At 38.5% G+C, this 23,217-nt stretch overlaps 1 protein-coding gene and 1 pseudogene across 3 annotated transcripts in view; one reads left to right on the top strand and one right to left on the bottom strand.

Annotated features, from left to right (window-relative positions):
- The window catches only part of CDK19 (cyclin dependent kinase 19), a 232,043-nt gene extending 213,174 nt beyond the window's left edge, over positions 1 to 18,869 (top strand). For all 3 annotated transcript variants that reach the window (XM_066373467.1, XM_066373466.1, XM_066373468.1), the window contains 7 exons: positions 1,871 to 2,014; positions 2,180 to 2,249; positions 8,362 to 8,434; positions 8,830 to 8,927; positions 9,867 to 9,945; positions 11,299 to 11,559; positions 14,482 to 18,869. In XM_066373467.1, coding sequence (XP_066229564.1) covers positions 1,871 to 2,014; positions 2,180 to 2,249; positions 8,362 to 8,434; positions 8,830 to 8,927; positions 9,867 to 9,945; positions 11,299 to 11,559; positions 14,482 to 14,613 — 857 coding nt within the window. In that variant the 3' untranslated portion in view covers positions 14,614 to 18,869. The remainder of the gene's footprint in view (positions 1 to 1,870; positions 2,015 to 2,179; positions 2,250 to 8,361; positions 8,435 to 8,829; positions 8,928 to 9,866; positions 9,946 to 11,298; positions 11,560 to 14,481) is intronic.
- Positions 3,266 to 3,366, bottom strand: LOC136401682 (U6atac minor spliceosomal RNA; annotated as a pseudogene).
- Positions 18,870 to 23,217: the final 4,348 nt, after the last annotated feature.

The raw sequence follows: 23,217 nt of genomic DNA on the forward strand, positions 1-23,217 counted from the left end.
CAGTAGTAGAGCGTCAGCCTGGCGTGCAGGAGTCCCGGGTTCGATTCCCGGCCAGGGCACACAGGAGAAGTGCCCACCTGCTTCTCCACCCCTCCCTCTCTCCTTCCTCTCTGTCTCTCTCTTCCCCTTCCGCAGCCAAGGCTCCATTGGAGTAAAGTTGGCCCGGGCACTGAGGATGGCTCCATGGCCTCTGCCTTAGGTGCTAGAATGGCTCTGGTTGCAACAGAACAACACCCCAGATGGGCAGAGCATCGCCCCCTGGTGGGCATGCCAGGTGGATCCTGGTCGGGTGCATGCAGGAGTCTGAATGCCTGCCCGTTTCCAACTTTAGAAAAAATACAAACAAAAGAGAGAGAAAAAAAAAGAAAGATGACATTACATTTTCTATTTTATAGCCTAAGATGATAGGTAGTAGTGTAATAAGCATGGTTATTGAAGGGATAGATTCCTGTTATCCAAACACTAACTTATGGGGAAGGAAACAATTCCTGAATGGAGTCAGATATGTGAGATATTGCTAGATTTTTTTTTTCATTTGGCAATTAGTTTTACAAAATAACACACACACACACACACACACACACTAATTCTAGCTAATAGATATAATTAGACTTTTTTCTTATTTATTTTGTCTACAGAATGTGATTTTCACATTTGGTAGGCTACTAAACACTTTTTCTATACAATACACAGTCTATGCATTATTTTTTAAAAATACTTATAAACACCTTTAAGTGGGTAAGTATGAATATACATCTCACAAAAATTAATTCATTTGTATATTTGGCAAAAGTATTGTGAATTTAAACAGTCTCAAAATCTAAATTACAGTTTTTCAATGTATAAAATTCAAATATAATGATCTGTAACTGGTGGTTTGAAATACAGTAGTTTATAAAACTTTTGAAGATGACTAATTTTATCCTGAGGTGTGGGAGGGTTGGAGAAACATCTAAGTGAATATGTTTAGGTAACTGTCTGTCTCTGCTGGTATCTGTGTCTTTCTACTGGTGTTTCGTTTTTGTTTGCTTGCTTTTGTTTTTGTTTAGTGAGAGAGAGAGGAGGAGACAAGAGAGATAGGAAGGGAGAGAGATGAGAAGCATCAGCTCGTAGTTGGGCATTTTAGTTGTTCATTGATTACTTCTCATACATGCCTTGACTGGGGGGGGGGGGCTTCAGTCAAGCCAGTGACCCCTTGCTCAAATCAGCAACCTTTGGGCTAAAGCCAATGACCGGAGGATCATGTCAGTGATCCCACACTCAAGCTGGTGAGCCTGTGCTCAAGCCAGCGACCTTGGGGTTTTATCAGCTTCTGGACCTTAAAATTATCGAAAAAACTGAAATTGGTAGTCTTTTATATAAAAGTTGAGTTTTTCCAAATAATTTTAAGTGTTCTTACTGTTGGTCTAGACTCACAACTCAGAAATTCAGCTCTATCATTATGCATTTGATTGTTTTAAAGGAATATATTGCTATACCTGGTGATGATACTGTTTCAGTCTTTCAGATCTTGGGTATTATGTCCTGCATTAGATTATCAGTTGAATGCTTTAGTAATTGAATTATTAATAGTGGTTGGAAAGGCTTTTGCCTAAATATAAGGTAAATTTATTGCTTGCTAAATGGGTTTCCCAAGCTTATCTTCATCAGCAAATACTCAAGTAAATGTTCTTTATTTGGCTTTCAATGTATTGTGTGATGATCAGCTATTCCTGTCTCATGTATATGTTTTCTTAATACACTTACTATATTTTGTATATTGCTTCAGTGAAAAGTATTTTTATATGTAGGTTATGGTTATATTCAGCAATTTGGACCAAAGAAATACTATAAAGGTATACAAAAACTTGTTTATTGTTTTTCTTCATAGATATATGGGCAATAGGTTGCATATTTGCTGAATTGTTGACCTCAGAACCTATTTTCCACTGTCGTCAGGAAGATATAAAAACAAGCAATCCCTTTCATCATGATCAACTAGATCGGATATTTAGTGTCATGGGCTTCCCTGCAGGTAATTTATTTTCCTTTGCAAAATATTTGAATCATATTTCAAAATCATTCCTTTTCAAAAGCACATTTTAAGTGTTATATATATAGTTGAAGCTAAAGTAACTAGATTTTTTTTACAAAAGTAATACATTATTTCCTATAACAATATTCAATATTTTTTTGTAAGATAAAGACTGGGAAGATATTAGAAAGATGCCAGAATACCCCACACTTCAAAAAGACTTTAGGAGAACAACGTAAGTAATTCCATATTAAATATAAATAATAACTTAGGTGGGAATATTAAAAGTATTCTTTTAAAAAAACATATAGATTATTATTTAAACCAGAAACTTCGATTTTTTAATATTAGGCCTATGATTTAAAGAAGATATTTGAAATGTTGTTCACCTATATGCCTGGCTTAGGCTATAATATTTAAAACCTTCTAAGAACTTAAGAGGCAATAGGTAGTTTAAATGTCTCTTCTGTTTTAGAATGATACAGGGATTCAGTTCAAGGCTACATCTGTGATTTTTATCTTTATCTGAGTAATGACTGGTGACCAAAATGCTGGGCTAACAACCAAGAAAGATGGCAGAAGGAAGAACACATAGCCTGGAATCTGAGTAACTGGTGGGGACATTTCTGTTGAGTAGAAATAAGAGGAGAGAAAAGGTGATGACATGAATGGAGTTTGTTATAAACATGTATGTTTAGAGGAAAATGTATAAGAGGTTCCCTTTGGGGCAAATTTCAGGACAGGATGGTTTGTAAGAATAAAAACAGACATCATAAAAAGAAGTAGAGAATAGCACTACATTTTTGACCCATTTCACAGTCCTTGGTAGGGTCCTTTGCCTCTATCATATCTTTTTTTTTTTTTTAATTTATTCAGTGAGAGGAGGAGAGGCAGAGACAGAGAGGTGTGTCCCAACTAGGATCCACCCAACAAGCCCACTAGGGGGTGATGCTCTGCCCATCTGGAGTATTGCTCCACTGCTCAGCAACCAAGCTTTTCTTAGCACCTGAAATAGAGGCCATGGAGCCATCCTCAGACCTGGGGCCAACTTGCTCCAATTGAGCCATGGCTGTAGGCAAGGAAAAGAGAGAGAGAAAGAGAGAGAGAAAAGCAAGAAGGGGAGGGATGGAGAAGCAGATGGGTACTTCTCCTGTGTGCCCTGACCAAGAATTGAACCCAGGACATCCACACGCTGGGTCAGCACTCTACCACTGAGCCAACCAGCTATAGCCTCTATCATATCTTTAAAAAAAAAAGAAAAAACCCTATGGTTAGATGCCCATTGTCAGACTCATGGGCCTCTTCCATCCTTGTCAAGGGGAGTGCTAACCACTTCTCCTTTCATATAATACCTCTCTATCTCTTAGAGATAGCATTGATATTGCTCAAGGTTTTCTCTTATCACTCTAGATATTTTCCCGGAAGTCTCCATGATTTTGGTGGCCACAATTTACCATCAATTATGCCAATAACTCTCAGTTTATATATCCTACTCAGATCTTTTTTCCAAGTTTCAGACCCATTTATCTAATTGCCTTATGGAATCTCAATTTCAGTGTTTCACAAAATTTTTAATTAAATATCCCAAACTGAACTCATCATTTATCCTCCTAAACCTGTTCTTCACTATATTTCCTTTTACACTTATGATTTTATTAAACTACTCAATGTACACAATTCACTTAATTGTTGAAGCCAAAAGCATGAGAGATATCCCTGATCTCACTCTCTCCCATTTTGCCTCCCAGTGTCCAAACAGTAAAACTAGTCAGTCCTTTGTTCTTAATATCCGTGGAATCTTTGTATTTTTCTCCATTCACCCTGCCACTATTCAAGTGTAATCTTCCACTCTTTCACCTAGAATCCTGAAATGGCCTCCTAAGTGGTATTTCTATGTCTAGCCTTCATTCAAGCTCACTCTCTACTGCAGTAATTGCCAAAAGCAGATTTGATCAGGTCAGTCTTCTAGTTGATCTTAAGTCACCATTGTTTTCAGTTCCTTAATAGAGCCAGATAGCTCGGTTGCTTAGAGCATCGTCCAGAAGCATAGAGGTTGCCAGTTTGATCCCTACTCAGGGCACATACAGGGACAGATCAATGTTCCTGTTTCTCTCTCTCTCTCTCTTTATTTCTTGCTAAAATCAATAAATAAAAATTAGGAAAAGAAATAAATAAAAATAAATTTCTTAATACAGCTAGCAAAACAGCTTCTACATCACCAAATTCAGCTTATAAATCACTCTTCACTTTATTCTGTAGCCTAGACATTATGAATTTCTTTTTCTTTCTTTTTTTTTTAGCGAGTGACAGAGGGGACAGACAGGAAAGGAGAGAGATGAGAAGCATCAATTCTTTGTTGCAGCTTCTTAGTTGTTCATTGATTGCTTTCTCATGTGTGCCTTGGTGGGGGGGTGGCTGCAGCTCATTGACCTTGAGCTTCAAGGCAGCGACCATGGAGTCATGTGTATGATTCCACACTCAACCTGGCGACCCCATGCTTTGAACCTGGGTCCTCAGCATCCCAAGCCAACACTATCTACTGCACCACCTCCTGGTTAGGCTAGACATCATGAATTTGTTTAAGAACCTTAAACACCCTGAGCTTTCCTTGCAGGCTGGATTTTTACACATGCTGTTTCCTCAGTCTAGGATATACTTTCCTCCCACCCATTTCATCAGACTAACTTCTTTATCTTTTCTACTTATCCTTTAGGTCTTGGCATCACTTGCCTAATGAGCCCTCCTCTGATCTTCCAGGTCTGAGTTAGATGCAGCCCCTTGGTACTCCTGTCTATCCTGTGCTGCTTCTCTCAGTACTGATCACTTAGCACTACAGTTATCTTTTGAATACTTATCTGCCTTTCCCTCTAGACAGTGTGGACCATGTCTATTTTATACACCATTATATGCATCCCAAGGCTTGATACATAATACATGCTCATTACTTCAAATGGGTATTCAGTGAAAGTGGTTCAAATAATTCAAGGTACTCTAATAATATAAAAAAAGAAAATTAATGAAGATATATAACATTCAACTCAGTATTTAAAGATAAAAGGAAATTATTTTTACAAAAAAAGATAGTGTTTCCAAAAACTAAAAATATAAGGAGAGAAAATTTAAAAGATAAATGAAATTTAGTTAGGAAAGAAATAGGAAAAGTTTAGAGATGAGTCCATACTTCCTAAGCAAACAATTCTGCCCATACAAAAATGGACTACTGATACAGAAGACAAAGTGAGAGTTATTAAAATTAGTTAAATCTAATACAATACATACAAGTCATTAAAGTAAAATAAAATAAAGTTCCAGAAAATATTATTTCAAATAGCATAAAATGTAAAGGGATAATTTGTTTTTGTTATTTTGGATGAAAAGAACTCCAAACTTCTTAAGTGAATCAGGAAAAATAACAACAGAAGTTTCTGTAATCTTGTCAACAATTAATAGCTCATTAGAAGGCAAGGTCATAGTAGAATTAAAAAGAAATCATTAAGTTGACTTTTTATTTATTGATTGATTTTAGAGAGAGAAGAAGGGGAGAAGAAAGAAACACCAACCTGTGGTTCCACTTACTTATGCACTCCTTGGTTAATTCTTGTATATGCCCTGACTGAGGATCTAACCTATAACCTTGGTGTATTGGAACAACACTCAAACCAACTGAGCTATCTGGCCAGGGCCTTCATTAAGTTGACTTTAAAGATTGAGTGTTCAGCCTGACCTGTGGTGGTGCAGTGAATAAAGTGTTGACCTGGAATGCTGAGGTCGACAGTTGGAAACCCCAGGCTTGCCCAGTCAAGGCACATATGAGAAGTAACTACTATGAGTTGATGCTTCCTGCTCTTCCCTAAACCCCCCCTCTTAAAAAAAAATTAAATGTTCAAATAAGCATGATCTGATAAAATTCTTTATAATGTATGTAAAGAGTTTGAATTACTTTGAAAGCCACTTGGCTCCTAACCTGTAGCAAATCGGGAAGAGGATAATTCAGAAAATGACAAACAATTCAGCTTAACTTCAGTACTAGGAAAGATAAGAAGAAACTACAATGGGAATTCAGCAGTAGGGTTTCTCAAGTTCAAGACCTTTTATATTACAATAGAAACAAATAGACTGGGGTCTGGAGTTAACCCAAGAAATCAGTTGATTCAACATAAAAAAAAACAAAAACAAAAAACATCAAAAACACATAGACTCCATTTCTACATAAACTTTAAAGTTCCTTCCTACTACCAAACATAGTGTCTACTTTAGCAATAAAAATGTTTCTGGTATTGAAAAGGAAAAAATTTAATTAATATACATGACAACGATTTTTAAAGTGAAAATTACCTAGAGTTGGCAAGGGAAGAATAAAGTGGGCACTCTTACTTGTACACTACTGATGAGAATGAAAGCTTCTTAAACTTTACCTACAAATCCTCTGGTGACCTTGTTAAAATGCAGATTTTGATACAGAATTTAGAATAGGGCCGAGAATCTATATTTCTAATGCAGGCTCTCAGAGGTGTCCACGCTGGATATCTGAAGGACTAGTTTGTGTAGCAGGGTTCTAGAACACATAAAAAGAGCTTTGAAATGTACATACCCTTTGATCTAATAATTCCAAGAGTTCTGTGGAAGCAGTTGGAGAAGCCACACATAGCTGATTCAGGACTAATGATTTGCTGGGCATGGTCCTATGCCCTTTACTTGCATTTTCTCATATCCTTATAACAACTCTGGTTGTTATAGGTGTAAGATAGGTATAATTAGTTATAATCCTCATTTTTCAAATGAGGAAGCTATGCCTTTTATAGTGATTAACTAAATTCCCAAGATCATATAACTGGTAAATGACTGAGTCGGGGTCCAGTAGGCATCTCTGCTTTGCACCTGCTCTGCAGTATTGTCTCCAGAAATGTGTATCAGATTTACCTACATGGACCTGCATTTCATAACTATTGTGAAACAAACAGTAACAGTAAGAAATAGCAACCACTATAAATAATGTTTGAAGAGCATTTGACAAGGAAAAATATTTATGAAACAATAGGAGGTAAAAAAAGTTAGAGGACAGTTTATACAGTATAATCCCACTTTGATAAAAATAAAAATCCCACTTGACTGGTGGTGGCACAGTGGATAGAGCATTGACCTAGGATGCTGAGGTCCCAGGTTCAAAACCCCAAGGTCACCCGCTTGAGCGCAGGCTTGCCTGCTTTGAGCGTGAGATCATCCGCATGACCCATGGTTGCTGCCTTGAGTAAGGGGTCACTGGTCAGGGCACATATAAGAAGTAATCAATGAACAACTAAAAGTGCACAACTACAAATTGATGTTTTTCATCACTCTCCCTGTTTCTTTCTTGCCAAAAAAAAAAAAAAATCCTCAATGTTTGTGTCATTTTTTGTATATGTGTGTATGTTTGTATGTGTATAAAATGCCAAAGGAAATGATCAAAATCTTGATAGTGGTTCTCTATCACTGAATGGCTTAAGAGTGATTTTAACTTTATATTTTTCTATATTCTCCATATTTTCCACTGTGAACTTATATCACCTATTTTAACAATTTTAATTTGAAATATTGCATATATAGGAAAGGGTATATATGCTGAAAATATGATAAGTAGTCTGTTTGGAATAATAAAATGAATAGCCCTCTCCTCACCTCTCAACCAAAGAAATAGAACATTACTAAGGTAATGGAAGTATCCTATGTACCCTCCCCTCCTGTTCATGTCCCTCCCAAAGGACAGCCACTATTCTGAATTTGTATTTCTCATTTTTCATTTTTCATTATAGTTTTACTACAAATAAGTTATTGTTCAGTTTAATATATCTTTGAACTTTTTATATAAATAGTAACATACTTTGTACATTTTCCCCCCACCAACCTCTATATTCATTTTTACTATTAGTAACCTTCTATTATGTGAATACATAACAATTTAATTACCCATTCTTTAGTAGATAGACATTTGGGTTGTTTACAGTTTTTTTCTATTACCAAAATGCTGCCAGGAACATTTCTTCTCCCCGTATCTGTTATACACGTGCAAACATCTCTCGTAGACTAGAGAATGTGCCTAGGAAAGGAATTGCTGGGTTATAAGATACTCACATTTTCAGCTCCAGTGGTTAATGTAAAATTATTTTCCAAAGTGATTATACCAATATAAATTCTTGCATGCAGTGTGTAACAATTCCTATTTCTTAACACGTTTAGCAATATCTGGTTATGTATTCCTTTTTAATAATTTTTAAAAATGGTGTAAACATATACCTTATAGGAAAATAAGTCTTGGAGCTTTCCGTGAAATAGAGTGTTCCCAGTGATGTATGATTGTTATGTCCTTGCAGGTACGCCAACAGTAGCCTCATAAAGTACATGGAAAAACACAAGGTCAAGCCTGACAGCAAAGTGTTCCTCTTGGTAGGTGCATCTTCCCCAGACTGGGGAGTCGGATCCTTAGCACAGCTCTCACTTCATCCCGACTCCCATGGAATTGTCCCACGATTCCTTCTCTTTAGAAAGAAAATGAATCAATGGATCTAGGGCAAATTGAATATTTTTCTTTTGAGCTGTTACCCTTGACTTCTCGCCTTATTTTTTTCCCCAGTGATTTATCAGCAGTAAAAGAGTTAAATTCTAAAAGGGCTATTAATGCTAATGATTTTTGCCAATTTCACATAAATGTGTACTGTGCATGCAGTGAGCTCTACAAAATGGCATTTAATATTAATCCTGTTAGACATTAATATAAAAATCAAAACATTGATTTGTAAACAACCTCTTAATGTTTATCAATTTCTTATGTGTTACTCTAGCTTCAGAAACTCCTTACTATGGATCCAACCAAGAGAATCACCTCAGAGCAGGCTCTGCAGGATCCCTATTTTCAGGAGGACCCTTTGCCAACATTAGAGTATGTATCGTGTCTTTTCTGTGTCCTTTGCTAATCGGGTTGAGGATGTCGGTGTGGCTGAAAGCAAGAGAGCACTTGTTACTAAGTATGTTACTTTCTTCATTAATTAATACTACTTTGAAGAAAGATCTTATATTTTGAAAGGGATTAAGCAAAAAACCAAAAAGAAAAAACCCAAACCCTCATAGACACAGACAACTATGGTGATTACCAGCGGGAAAGGGAGGCGGAAGGAGAGCAACAGAGGGTAAAGGGGGCTTTCAAACAGCGATGGACGGAGACTTGACTTGGGGTGGTGAACACACAATGGAACACACAGATGATGTGTGATAGAATTGTACACTTGAATCCTTATAAATTCAATCAAATAAAAAAAGAAAGATAAAGCTGTAGAGAGGTGTAAATAAAAACAAGTATTTTAGAAATGAACACTAATTAATTCATTTTATAGATAAAAACAAAGCTGAGAATAGTTTAAACCAAACTAGTAGGGAACTGATGATTTCAAGTTCAGTGTGTCCACTGCACTACCATATCCCTCTATTTTCCCGTCCTTGGTTATACCCACATGCATAACTGTGCTTGGATTTGTTACAGGTGAAGCTTTTCTTGAGAAAAATTAAGTTATTTTCTTTGTTGAAGCAAATACAAACTCAATTATTTTTAGTGCTAATGAAGTTTGTGTGGAGAAATTCTACGTCAACTTGCTTAACAGTAGCTAAGATTTGTTATTGAATGTGGCAACTAATGTAAAACTTCAGACAAATTTTTCTTAAATGCTTAAATTAAGTCGTGATGGGAGACATAAAAAAAAAACCAATCACAGATGAAGGGTAGGAAATAAATTAAGAAAGGAAGTTGAATTTTTAAATTAACAAGGTTACTGATACCATAGATGTTAGGACATTACATTTATTCTCTCTTTTTAATGATTTTCAGTGTGTTTGCTGGTTGCCAGATTCCATACCCCAAGCGAGAATTCCTAAACGAAGATGAACCTGAAGAGAAAGGTGATAAGGTATGAACTGCACAGCACACACACTTCCAGGGAGTGAGGGCGGCAACAGGAGAACCCAGGGAAGTTCAGCTTAATAATCCGTACTGAACCCTTGTAAAGTATGTGTTTATTTAGCTATACTTTGAAATTTGAAATGTAAGGTTACAGATAGATGAACTTCCTGATTTGTTTTTTAGCCTATTTTATTCCCTGATTCTTCATCCTTGCTCTTTTTGTTTGTTTAGCATTATTTACTATCAGGCTGTTTTTTTGTTTGTTCGTTATTTTTAAGTGAGAGAGACAGATAGGGACAGACAGGAAGGGAGAGAGATGAGAAGCATCAACTCATAGTTGTGGTTCCTTAGTTGTCCATTGATTGCTTTCTCATATATGCCTTGCTCAAGCCAGAGACCTTGGGCTCAAGCCAGCGACCCTATGCTCAAGCTGGTGAGTCTGTGCTCAAGCTGGTGAGCCTGTGCTCAAGCCAGTGAACTCAGGGTTTCAAGCCTGGGTCTGCAGTGTCCCAGGTTGGCACTTTATCCACTGTGCCACCGCCTGGTCAGGCCAGGCTGCTTTTGAAAGTGTTCCTCTGTTCTTGATGGTACTTGGAATAGAAGGCCCCTCCCCAAACCCCTCTACTCCAAAATTACTATCAAAAGACTATTAGAGCTGGGGTTTTTTTTTTTTAAGATTTTATTTATTCATTTTAAAGAGAGGGGAGAGGAGAGACGGAAGGGGTCAGGGGGTAGGAGCAGGAAACATCAACTCCCATATGTTCCTTGACCAGGCAAGCCCAGGGTTTTGAACTGGTGACCTCAGCGTACCAGGTTGACATTTGATCCACTGCACCATCACAGGTCAGGTTATTAGAGCTGTTTTAATATGTCTTTTTATTGGTCAGTTTTAGAGAGGGAAAAAAGTGCATCAATGTTGTTCCACTTATTTACGCATTTATTGGTTGATTCTTGTATGTGCCCTGGTTGGGGATCACACCCACAGTCTTAGCATATAGGATCACACTCTAACCAACTGAGCTACTTGCCAGGACTATTAGAGCTGTTTTAATGAGTGCAGAACTATTTCCTATATGCCTTGTGATCTTCAGTGGCATGTCTGTTTCTGATTTGGAGGATTACTGTCCAATCGAAATGAATTTCAGAGAGAGAGTCCCATTCAGGGCTGAGTACTTGGATCTTTTGGGATGCTGTATTCCCTGGCTGTTCCATTGTCCAGTTACTCTAGTCATTTTGGTGTCCCGTCGAGGTCACCCTGTGGTTGGGTCAGCAGTCACATGTGCGTATCAAATAATGAAAGAAATGTCCTGTTAATTTAGTTCCATACCAAGCTTGCTTTTTATTTTTTTGTCCTTCCAAGAATCAGCAACAGCAACAGAACCAACATCAGCAGCCCACAGCCCCTCCACAGCAGGCCGCAGCTCCCCCACAGGCACCCCCGCAGCAGCAGAACAGCACCCAGACCAACGGGACTGCAGGTGGGGCTGGGGCCGGGGGCGCCGGAGCCGGGTTGCAGCACAGCCAGGACTCCGGCCTTACTCAGGTGCCTCCAAACAAGAAGCCCCGACTGGGGCCTTCAGGCGCAAACTCAGGCGGGCCTGTCATGTCGGCAGATTATCAGGTACTCCCTGAACTCTGTATTCTTTATTGTTTACACTTTTTATGAAATTGATCCTTTTAGAATTAAGTAGTACTTAACTCTAAAGTTTGACTATACAAACTGTATAATCCTGGTTCTAGGACATTATGTAAAAATGAAGATTTTTGTCATATTGCATATATTTGCAAGATACTTCCCTCGTGGCTTGTTTATCCTGATATCCTGAAGAGGGTAGCTGAGCCAGTTACCTCCCCTATCAAAGAAGATGTTTCATTTTGCACATACAGCTGCCTACTGGCTTTGGGGCAGAAAACGATACCTGGATAAGCAATTGAAAAGGGGAAGGGGTGGTAGCTGATTTTGGACAAAATAGCTGTATACCACCAGAAAGATTTGCTATCACTGGTAGGAAATAATAAATAGCCACATCCACAGAGAAGAGAAAGGGATTAAGATTGAGACTTCTCAGAAATGACCATTAAATCTCACTAGAAGTAATTTTGAGACTAGAAAATACTTTTTGTTAACAATATTTTGACTTTTTAAGTGAACTACAATTGTAATACAAATTCAGGAAATTAAAGAAAAATGTCTAAGGGTTGGTATATGGAGAGACGTAAAAATACCTGTGAGAACCACAGAGAATCTTGAATGAATGAATGAATGAGTGAGTGAGTGAATGAATAGGAGAATAAAACCATTTTCAAGGTAATACCAAGCTAAGAAAAGATCCATGAAGATGGGAAGAAAACCTTGACTTAAAGGTGAAAAGAAAAGAGGGTTAGAGCCAGGGTCCCTCCAGAGGCTGGTGGGGGAGGAGCAATTAGGTTAGAGATAAGAGAAAATAAAAGCGGAGGGCAAGGGAGCCACAAACTCACTGATAAGGAACTGGAATCAAGAAAAACATTAAAAAGGAAGACATAATAAGTAGCTGCCTAAACAGGCTTTACATTTTGAACATCTCAATAAGCTAATGTGTTTTCATACAACCGCTTCTCTGAAAATTTCTCTTGGAAGATTCCCTGCAAGCAGAGGGGTATATAATGGCACTGCCATTCAGTTCCAGTTAAACTAATCAAGGTTTCAGTTTGACCCACTAAAAACAGTAGAAGTCATGAGCCTATTTGAATTTTATTATAAATTCAATTTCCCCTCTAACATTGGTTTATTCCTCTTACGTGAGCTATAAACCTTTACTACATGCTGGCTTATCTTTGTGTCGCTGATTATGTTACATTAACCTGATTTTAGTCACTTATGAACAGATTACTTAACTACTGTTTTTACTCCTTTCAAATCCAAGAGCTCTTCAAAATGCTTTTCTTTGTCCATCCTGTGCTATTTACTTAAAAATAAAATAGCATGTCTATGAAACCAGTAGCTAGCTCAGCTATTTAGTTGGAATAACTAGCATGAAGAGGGGGAACCCCTTTGCACCTATTTACAGCTTTCACTTCAACATGTTTGTTCTTTTTTTTTTTTTTAATTTTTTTTTTGCAAAGCCAGGGATTCTTTTTTTTTTTTAATTTATTTATTCATTTTTAGAGAGGAGAGAGAGAGACAGAGAGAAAGGAGAGAGAAACAGAGAGAGAGAAGGGGGGAGGAGCCGGAAGCATCAACTCCCATATGTGCCTTGACCAGGCAAGCCCAGGGTTTTGAACCGGTAACCTCAGCATTTCCAGGTTGACGCTTTATCCACTGCGCCACCACAGGTCAGGCCATGTTTGTTCTTTTATCTAGTGTGGAAAATCCAGTGTGCTATGTCTAATCTGCTGGAGTAGAAGTGGTCTTCGCCAGACTTACAATTACAGCATAGGGCTTATGAGTGGAAAGAACATTTATTTTCATAATAAACTTCAAAATAAAACATAGTTAGAATGTGGAACTTTGAAAGGCTTTTTACACCAACACAACTAGTCAGAATTATATAACTTAGGAAGGATCCAAGCAGAGTTATTTTTAACCAAGCCTGTCTTGCTGCCCTGTTGTCTTGCACCAGATGTTGTAAGTCCATTTTGGCAGCCCTTGCTCATGAGCTGGGGACCTGGTTGATTTGTCCTTTCTTAGTCCCCTAGTGCCACCTCAAACTCATTTACGTTTTAACTGCAAGGAATAGCTTTATCACGGATATTCTTTCCCGCTTTGCTCACAGAAAGAATCAGACTTCTCAGCATAACCAAAGACATTGGTTTCGACTCTGCTTATATTTAACCAGCCTCCGTGTTTTTACTCTATAGATGAATTTTCCTTTCACATATTTTTTTCATATTTGTCCTGGGTACTGTGAAGATGAATATTTTATTAACATAAAAAAGTACATGAAATTGAAATACACTCATGTGTGTCTCCTCTTGAGGGCATTTTCATGTGTGAAATTTTTTTTATTCTAAGACCTGAAGTTTATAAAATCCACTTATTGCTGCCACACCCTGCCCAGCCCTGCCCTACTTTGTCCCATAGGTGCTGCTGCTGCTGCTGCCACTCTAGCCCCTATGTCTGAAAACTTTCTCTAAAAACAATTTCTTAATCACAGCTTTGATATTTATAATGAGAAAAGTAACAGATGTCTGTGTACATTATGGATACCCTTGACTAAATGTGCCAAAGTGATTATTCTTGTTTGTAAATCTCACTTATGCAAAGAATGACTAACCAGAATTAGTAAAAAGAGCAGTGGACAGAGTAAGTTTCCCTACTGCCTTTGTCTGTGTCTGTGTGTGTGTGCGTGTGTATGCCAGTGTCACTTATCTCCCACAGAATTTCAGCCAAGCGTGGTTAGAGTGGTGACAGGCTATGATTTTCAAATAAGCAAAATATATTAGCATACTACCTTAGCTGTATCTGAACCAGGAGCCTGTGATGAAAATGGCTCATTTCTCCATCCCATTGTGATGAGCATCTCTTCTTTCACCAGTAACTCCTTTTCCCGTCTCCTTCCCCCAGCACTCCAGTTCTCGCCTGAATTACCAAAGCAGTGTCCAGGGGTCCGCTCAGTCCCAGAGCACACTGGGCTACTCCTCCTCGTCTCAGCAGAGCACCCAGTACCACCCGTCGCACCAGGCCCATCGGTACTGACAGTCGCAGCCCAGAGCACAGGCCCCAGCAATATGATGTCTGCATTGAAAAGAACCAAAAATGCAAAACTGTGATGCCGTTTAAAACTTATCCACTTAGGAGGAAAACTGTATACTGAGCATCTTGCATAACTGACTGATGTCTCTTCTTTATTGATTTAAAGAAGGTTTTTGTGAAGTTTCCCTGGCACCCTTTCTGTGCATGTGTTCCATTGTGACTTCTCTGATAAAGCCTCTGATCGAATCCCAGCACTTAACTTCTATAACCTTCAGCATTTTATTTGAAGGATTTCCTGGTGCACCTTTCTCATGCTATAGCAATCACTATAATTTGTCTTTTCAAAGCTCTTTTAATAGGATTTTAATGGTTTAGAATCAGGACTACAGTGTTGTATAGTTTTATACTTCGTAAACTAACCTAGCAACACAGTAAAAATGCACCTTTTAAGCACTACATAGTTTTCACAGAATAGAATTGTTTTGCTCATGGAAGTCTTAAACAGAAGTTGTTACTATCCTGAAGTACTTCACTATTATGTTATTATTTATCTAGTTTCAGGGAGGGTCTAATAAAAAGACAAGTGTAGAGACAAAGGGAACCTACAACCAAAAACAGCCTAGATTTTTGCAGTTATTATGCTTTGTGCTTCCAAGAACTGAAGTATGTGGTAATTTTTATATAACTATTTACATGGAACTTAATTCCCAGAATCATCTCATTCTGATTAGTCAGTGATTTAGAATTATAAATGTAACCTTCTAATGTAGACTAACATAGCTAAGTCTGTGTTAAAAAGGGTTTTAAGAGCTTTGATGAAATACCGTCCTCTGGTGACCCACACCAGAAAGCTGAAGAGAATATTAACTGCACTAGGATTTCTTTAAGGAGTAATGTTGATCAAAGGATGTATTACTTCTCTTTGAAGGAAAAGCTTTTAGTGTGTATTGTACATAAAGTTGGCTTCTCTAAAGAACCATTGGTTTCTTCACATGTGGGCCATCCTGAGTAACTTTCTTACATAATCAAAGGTACTCAGTAGAAACCTGTAAATTAATCTGCTTTTAAAATAAAAAAGCAGTGTTCTTCATTCATATTTGCATTAGATATAGAGTGACTATTTTTAAAGCATGTTAAAAAAAGTTAGGTTTTATTCATGTTTAAAGTATGTATCATGTATGCATAATTTTGTTGTTGTTACTGAAACTTAATTCTATCAAGAATCTTTTCATTGCACTGAATGCTTTCTTTTGCCCCTAGGGGAAAACTAATAATTGTGCCTAAAAATCTATGGGCAGTTAGTATACAGCTATGCTAGATAAAGTGCATATTTGCATTTCCGTGATCTATGAATTGGAGGCTGAGTTCTTTCTCAGCCAGTGTGAAGAACCCCTCGCTCCCAGAGTCACAAAGAAATGTAGACTTAGAGCTCTCATTGTTATGTAAGGGTCAAGACATTTGTGTTCTTCTGAATGCTACTTACTAGCAGCACCAGCCTTGTTTTAAACGTTTTCTTAGCTAGAACAAATAGTTGATTGTTGTATATGCAAGTTATAAGCATTTTTTTTTTACTATTCTTTATGAACTTATCTACCTGGTTATGATACTCTGGGTCCATACACAAGTAAAATAAGATTTTAGACAGAAGCCAGTATATATTTTGCACTATTGATGTGATACTGTAGCCAGCAAGGACCTTACCAATTTCAGCATAACAATGCTTATTAATAAGAAAGACTATATAGTGACACTCACCAACACTGAAGCAGTTGACATGCTCCATTGGAAGGAATTTCTGATGGTCTCCATGGTAATTAATTTACCCCTTCCATTATTTAGAAAGAAAAATTAATAGCCCTCTGCATAATTGTAGCTACATGTATAAAGTTCTCTCCTGTGCCCTGAAGCCTCACTGTCCAGAGTTATTGGTCATCAGCTGCTCACTGCACCCTCACCATGCACCCAGTGCTGTTCCGGATGGAAGATACAAAGGGCAAGACATACCCCCTGGCACTGAAGGAGTTTATGATTGGTTCCATGAAAGGACACTCCTGGGATGACTAGCTTATAAGTGAAACCATCTTAGAATATGTAGGTCCTTTTGTTTACTTATAAACACACTTGAATACGTTGCTATTCCAAATTCTTCTGTACAATAAACACTGTTATGGAGAGGCTTCTGTGCTAGCTACCCTCAAGAAGGCTGGCAATTCAGTATCACAACAGGCATTAACGTATATTTGAATTGTTCGCAGCAGCCTTTCAATAATTGGGTGGCCCTTGATAGGCAGAACATGCTCTGTTAAGCAGTTGTAGGAAATTAGAAAGAATGAAAATAGAAACTCTGTCCTACCCTCAAGGGGAACTTACATTTAATAAAAGACATACCCAAATATGTCCATGAACCAAAATATAATGCCCCTTAATACTTTATAAGCAACTTTGATATACAGTTCTTATGCTATATGCCTATACTGATCTATAATTCTTGTAATATGTGCTTATACTATCACAGGACTACCCTGCATTCCTAGTGTATGTTGAATTTTACAGGCAGAACTGTTGGGGACACTCAAAGGGGATCTCATCAGTTGTTCCCAGCATGGATTCTCCAGAATATAGCCAGATACCTGTGTTCTACAGTTGGGTTTCTGGTCACTGCTGGCGCTGGCATTTTCCTCCTATATCCCTGCCTCAGAGTTGGTGATGTCCTCTGGTGCCCATTACCTTTTAAATAATTCTTTGGTTTGTAATTTCCTTCTCCCAGTAAAGGGGAACAAAGCCTTTAACACATTTAGGGGCCCCAAAACTGTGGGACATCAAAGGAGAACTGTGAAGCTTTTTTGAGGTTCAAATTTACCTTTGTAGTCAGTTCCCAAATGACCACATTCCTCTGAAAATTTATTACTGTGATGTTCCCTGAGAATGCCGGAGGGACATCCCTTAGCGTATGGGAACACCCAAACCAGGGGAGGTTACTGGAAGGGAGGAATTGAAACAACAATTTTCTGCTTTCCATGTTACAGATCAGTTTTGAAGTAGCTTTCCGGTGAGGTGTGTGTTTGGAAAAAGGGATTTCAGGGTTTCAGGAGAGCTGAGCTCTAGGGTAAGGTAGCTTGGTGGCAGGGCTGGTACTATGAGGCTGAAACTATCCTCGTGATGAAGCAGATCGTTCAGTAACATACAAAAACCAAGGACATGTATATTTTTATATCTGTGTGGTTTTAAAACTTTAGTACTTAGTATTTTGGCCTCCTGCACTACTCTTTTGCTCTTATAAACATAATTTACATTTAAGAATGAAAGGGACGACATTTACATGTGTTCACTGCCTCATTCCTGGTGAAGCAACTGTTAGCTGTATGCCTCTAAAACCGTGCTGTTTTCTCTGCTAAAGAAAGAAAAAAATAGTTGGACAATAAGACTTGTAACTTAATCTGCTCTGAATAAATTTATGTAGAAAGAACTCTATGAAATTGCAAACCCCAAACTCTGTCTAAGGCAGTTTCTGTAGGGAATGGAGGAAGGCAATGAAATGGCAGAGAAAAGGAGGGTTAAAGGAGTCAAGTATAAGGAAACTTTTATATTAAACATAGTAGTGTAGGTCCCCATAATCTTAAAGAATAGTCATAAATATCATGAAGCAAATTCATTGTTTTAGGATTTTTTAAAAATGTGTTGTACCTAAGGCCATACTTACTCTTCTATGCTATCACTGCAAAGGAGTGATATGTATGTATTATATGAAAAAAAAAAAAACCTTAATGCACTGTTATCGCCTAAATATTTAGTAAATTAATACTATTTAATTTTTTTAAAGATTTGTCTGTGTAGACACTAAAAGTATTACACAAAATCTGGACTGAACACGTCCTTTTTAACAACAATTTAAAGTACTTTTTATATATGTTATGTAGTACATCCTTTCTTAAACTGCTTAGTTTATATTTCCCATAATTCCTACTTGTGAAGTGTGCCTGTCCTTACCTCTTTTTTCAGTCGTTTCCTGCACGCATCCGCTTTATATGATTATCGCCATGACTGTGTATGCTTTCCCCACTCTGCTGCGAGGTGTGCGCTGAGGGCCACTGCGCCCCCAAGGGCCACTCTGTGGGCGCAGGACGAGCTGCTGCTTTGGAGCCGAGTGTTTCCGCTTTTGAGTTGTTCTGGCATTCTTCTTGAAATGACTGTTAAAACTATAATAAATTACATTGCATTTATTTTATATTCTTGGTTGTAATAAAATTTAATTGACTTTGTTTCTATGTGGATTTTTTAAGTATAAAACACTCATCATAAGTTTTAGTGTTAAACTTTGAGCTGTGTGCCTAGGAGCTTTTCAGACTACACTTGTCCTGCCGAGGTGCCGAGTCTCCCTCTGAGTTGCCATGTTATTTTATTGAGATCGCTTATGATGTCACAAAACCAGTGAGGCACGGCTCGCAAATGCCACAGAAGCAAAATTACAGTTTTTAAAACATCTCTAGGGGAAACATCCTATTTTTAAAAATGAAAATTAGAATGGTGTTTTAGAAAAAAATAGGCGGCATTTTGTGGGTAGAGTGGCACTGGGAGTTTCTCCTTTTATAAGAACATTATGTTGTACCTGGCTTCCCCTTTATGATTTACTTGATGAATCTTTTGTGGTTATTCAAAGGGTCAAAGGCATCATGGAGTGAGTTGAAGAATGTTTTAAGTGATAACAAAATTTTCCATTTCTATTTAAAATAGATGTTGTGCATATCCAACTGCTGCACTGTTTGGCACAGATTGTTTTTAAATACAGCTTCTTTATGAGAAACATTTGAGTTGTAAATTTGATTACTTTAGGCCTTGGCCAGTTTGCTCAGTGGATAGAGCATTGGCCTGGGGTGCAGACATCCCAGATTCTATCTCCGGTCAGGGCACACATGAGAAGTAACCATCTGCTTCTCTTCCCCTCTCCCTCTTCTCTCTCTTCTCTCGCAGCCAGTGGCTTGATTGGTTTGAGCTTCAGTCGTGGGCGCTGAGGATTCGAGCATCAGCCCCAGATGGGGGTTGCCAGGTGGATATCGATTGGGGCACATAGAGGAGTCCATCTCACTACCTCCCCTTCTCTGACTTAAAATTTTTTTTTATTAATACAGGTATAGAGCTATGGAAATTTTCTATTTCTTCTTGAGTCAGTTTAAGCTGTATTTTTCCATAAATGTTTCATTGAAGTTGTAATATAAATATTTTGAGAGGGTATACCTTTCTCATGTCCCAAGAGCTGAAAAACCTTGATTGACCAATGGTAGCCATGAGTTGATTTCATGGTGTTTTCCATTGTATTTTCACCACAGAAAAAATCATAAACACTGAGCTGGTTAAATCCCATAGGGCTAATTCCCACTTACAGCCCCAATAACTATTGAGTTGTAACATTCACCTCCACATTAGCCATATCAACGTGGCATGACAGAAAGAATGTGGGTCTGGGAGACAAACTTAGTCTTGAAACACAGCTCTTCTACCTCTGAGCTATGTGGCTTTGTTTGGTTAAGTTACTAAACCTCTCTGGTCTTCTTTTAATATCTACAAAATGTCAAAAATAGCATCTACCTTTTAGAGTTTAAGGATTAAATGAGATAATATGTGCCCCGCAGAGTGCCTGGCCCATAGTATAGGCTCAATGAATTTGGATTCCATTCGTTTTTCTTTTCCCTCTGCAATTTCTATGTGTTTCAATGTATGCTGCTAATGTAAATAAGAAGTTGACCTCCTTTATTTGATTATCTCTCTTTTGACAGATGACATCTACACCTGTGCAAACTTCTAGGTCAGCCATGTATAGGCCACCACCCTTCATGCCACGGAGCACTCTTACAGGCAAGAGGGCTATGTAACAGGCACCAGGGTTCAACTTCTTTAATGAAACACTATTTAAAAATCAGAGATTCCTTCATTGTGTTTTGGTGACATCACCCATAACCTCTTTTTTTTTTTTTTTTTCTGCCTCAACAAGAAGTCCATTAAATTGTGTTTTCATACTGTTTATAGCTGTAGTTATACCAATGAGGGCACTTATAATTTTTGGACATGCAATTGCAACATGAAGCAGAAGCCACCCATCTAGTTTGGGTCCAAAGAGAACATAATTCTATTTCCCCACTGTGGCTCTCATAAATAACCATCTGTACTTCCAACTCTGAGTGACCACATCTCATCAAGTCATGGTCCAGAGATCTGCAAAACTCCTCAACAACCAATACTTTTGTACCATTTATACAAGAAAGATTGCCAGGAAGAAAAATAACTCCTGAATTTTGCCTTCTAGCCCTTATAGGCTAGGTTTGGAAGGTCTGGCCGACTAAAGGGAAATGAGGGAAGAGAAAAAGACACCCCTCTCTTTGAGTGGAGAGCAGGAGGGCTCCCCCTAATCAGCAGCCCTTCACAGGTGAGTCTGGTGGTTCCAGGACTCCAGTCTGCTGAGGAGTGCCACAGCGGTAATCAGAGCGGTCCTTCACAGGTGAGTCTGGTGGTTCCAGGACTCCAGTCTGCTGAGGAGTGCCACAGTGGTAATCAGAGCGGCCCTTCACAGGTGAGTCTGGTGGTTCCAGGACTCCAGTCTGCTGAGGAGTGCCACAGCGGTAATCAGAGCGGCCCTTCACAGGTGAGTCTGGTGGTTCCAGGACTCCAGTCTGCTGAGGAGTGCCACGGTGGAAAGGCCTGATGGAGTCGGAGCAGTCTGGGCCTCATCTTCAATCCAATAAAACAAAGTTCCTCTCCAGAAAGTCCTGCACTTGGGAGAAACTGCGGGAAGTGTCGTCCAAATTGAGCAAGGCAGGGGCTGCAAGGCCAAAGAAAGGGGATGTCCAAGTGAAAACAGGAGAGGCCAGAAGTGGTGGGGCCATAAAACCCAAAGGTACCCTCCCCAAGGTACTTGTAGAAATATATTAAGCTTTTAAAATCACAAGCATTTTCATTCTAGCCATGCATCTAAAAATTATTTTTAAAAAGGCACCTGATTTTCCAGTGGCTTAAAAAATTCCATGCATTTTCCTGTATGAACAAGGAATAGATTTATATTTGCTTCTCTACCCACACTATGTACAGTGTGTCTGTAAAGTCATGGTGCACTTTTGACCGGTCACAGGAAAGCAACAAAAGATGATAGAAATGTGAAATCTGCACCAAATAAAAGGAAAACCCTCCCAGTTTCTGTAGGATGATGTGGCAGCATGTGTGCATGCGCAGATGGTGACATAACACCAGTTATACAGCGGAGCAGCCCACAGAGGCCATGCCAGTCGAGATGTGGACGGTACAGAGGAAAGTTCAGTGTGTTCTGTGGCTCGCTAAATTCAAATCTGTGACCAAAGTGCAATGTGAATATCGGCGCGTTTATAACGAAGTGCCACCACATAGGAATAACATTACTTGGTGGGATAAGCAGTTGAAGGAAAACGGCAGTTTGGTGGAGAAACCCTGTTCTGGTAGGCCATCAGTCAGTGACGAGTCTATACGGGATAGCTACCTAAGGAGCCCTAAAAAATCTGTGCGTGAGGCCACATCGAACTGCACTGAGTAGGTATGAAACTGGGAGGGTTTTACTTTTATTTGGTGCAGATTTCACATTTCTATTGTCTTTTGTTGCTTTCCTGTGACCGGTCAAAAGTGCACCATGACTTTACAGACACACTGTATATAAAAAGCTCATTTGGAATGAACAAGGGGCTTAGCATTGATTTTAATATATGTGTATATATAACTTTTATATTTAATTACTTATTTACAATTCATAGGAATTTTCATAGGAAAATGATCCATAAGCAAAGTATAGATTAAATGGGGCTCTTGTCAACTAAACTATGTGAATAGTTCTTGTCTGATTATTTATAACAGGTTATTTATTTCTAGTGAGGACTGGACAAAGTAAAATAATATTTTAAGCAGAAATTCAGGGTGTGTCTCATGTAGTGTTAACAGTGTCTGGTGACTTCTTGTGAAGTGGCTCTGTACCATTTAGCTATTCTATTATCATTTTAATATTTGGACTTGTATCAACACCAACTAGATTGGGCACTTGTTAAAGCAAAGAACATGTTTCTGTTTTTGTTCATTTTTGAAAATCCCAGGGCCTTGTACATGTAATGAACACTCAATACATTTGCTAAATGAGCTACAGAAGATTCAGGTTGGGCATTTGAAACAACTTCCCAAACTGAAAATTTTCTAAGTGGTCAGTGAAAGGCAGACACTGCAGGATGAACCAAAAACACGAGGCTAGTGTGTTCCAAAAGGAAAATTTATTTTTTAAAAGTGCTTGGATGCAAGTGGACTGAGATTAGCAAAGGGTGTCAGCACCAGCTCCGAGCTGCGGGAGGAAGCATTAGATATAGGGATTACTGCAGGCACTTGCTGGCATGGGATTGCTTGCACTTGGACATGCTCAGATTAGCATATTGGGGTTTATGGCCTTGTCACTGACTTGACAATGAACAGGAGGAGGGGAATTCTGGTGCAGAAACACAAATTCTTTTTTGATGTAGCACAGGGGCCACGGTGTCCTTGGTAAATTCTGAAGACAGCCACAGTCAGGAACCTCCCAGGAATAGCTGGGACCTGAGTCTGTGACTGGGCTTT

Source organism: Saccopteryx leptura, chromosome 3 (assembly GCF_036850995.1).
Source record: "Saccopteryx leptura isolate mSacLep1 chromosome 3, mSacLep1_pri_phased_curated, whole genome shotgun sequence".
NCBI classification, from domain to species: domain Eukaryota; kingdom Metazoa; phylum Chordata; class Mammalia; order Chiroptera; family Emballonuridae; genus Saccopteryx; species Saccopteryx leptura.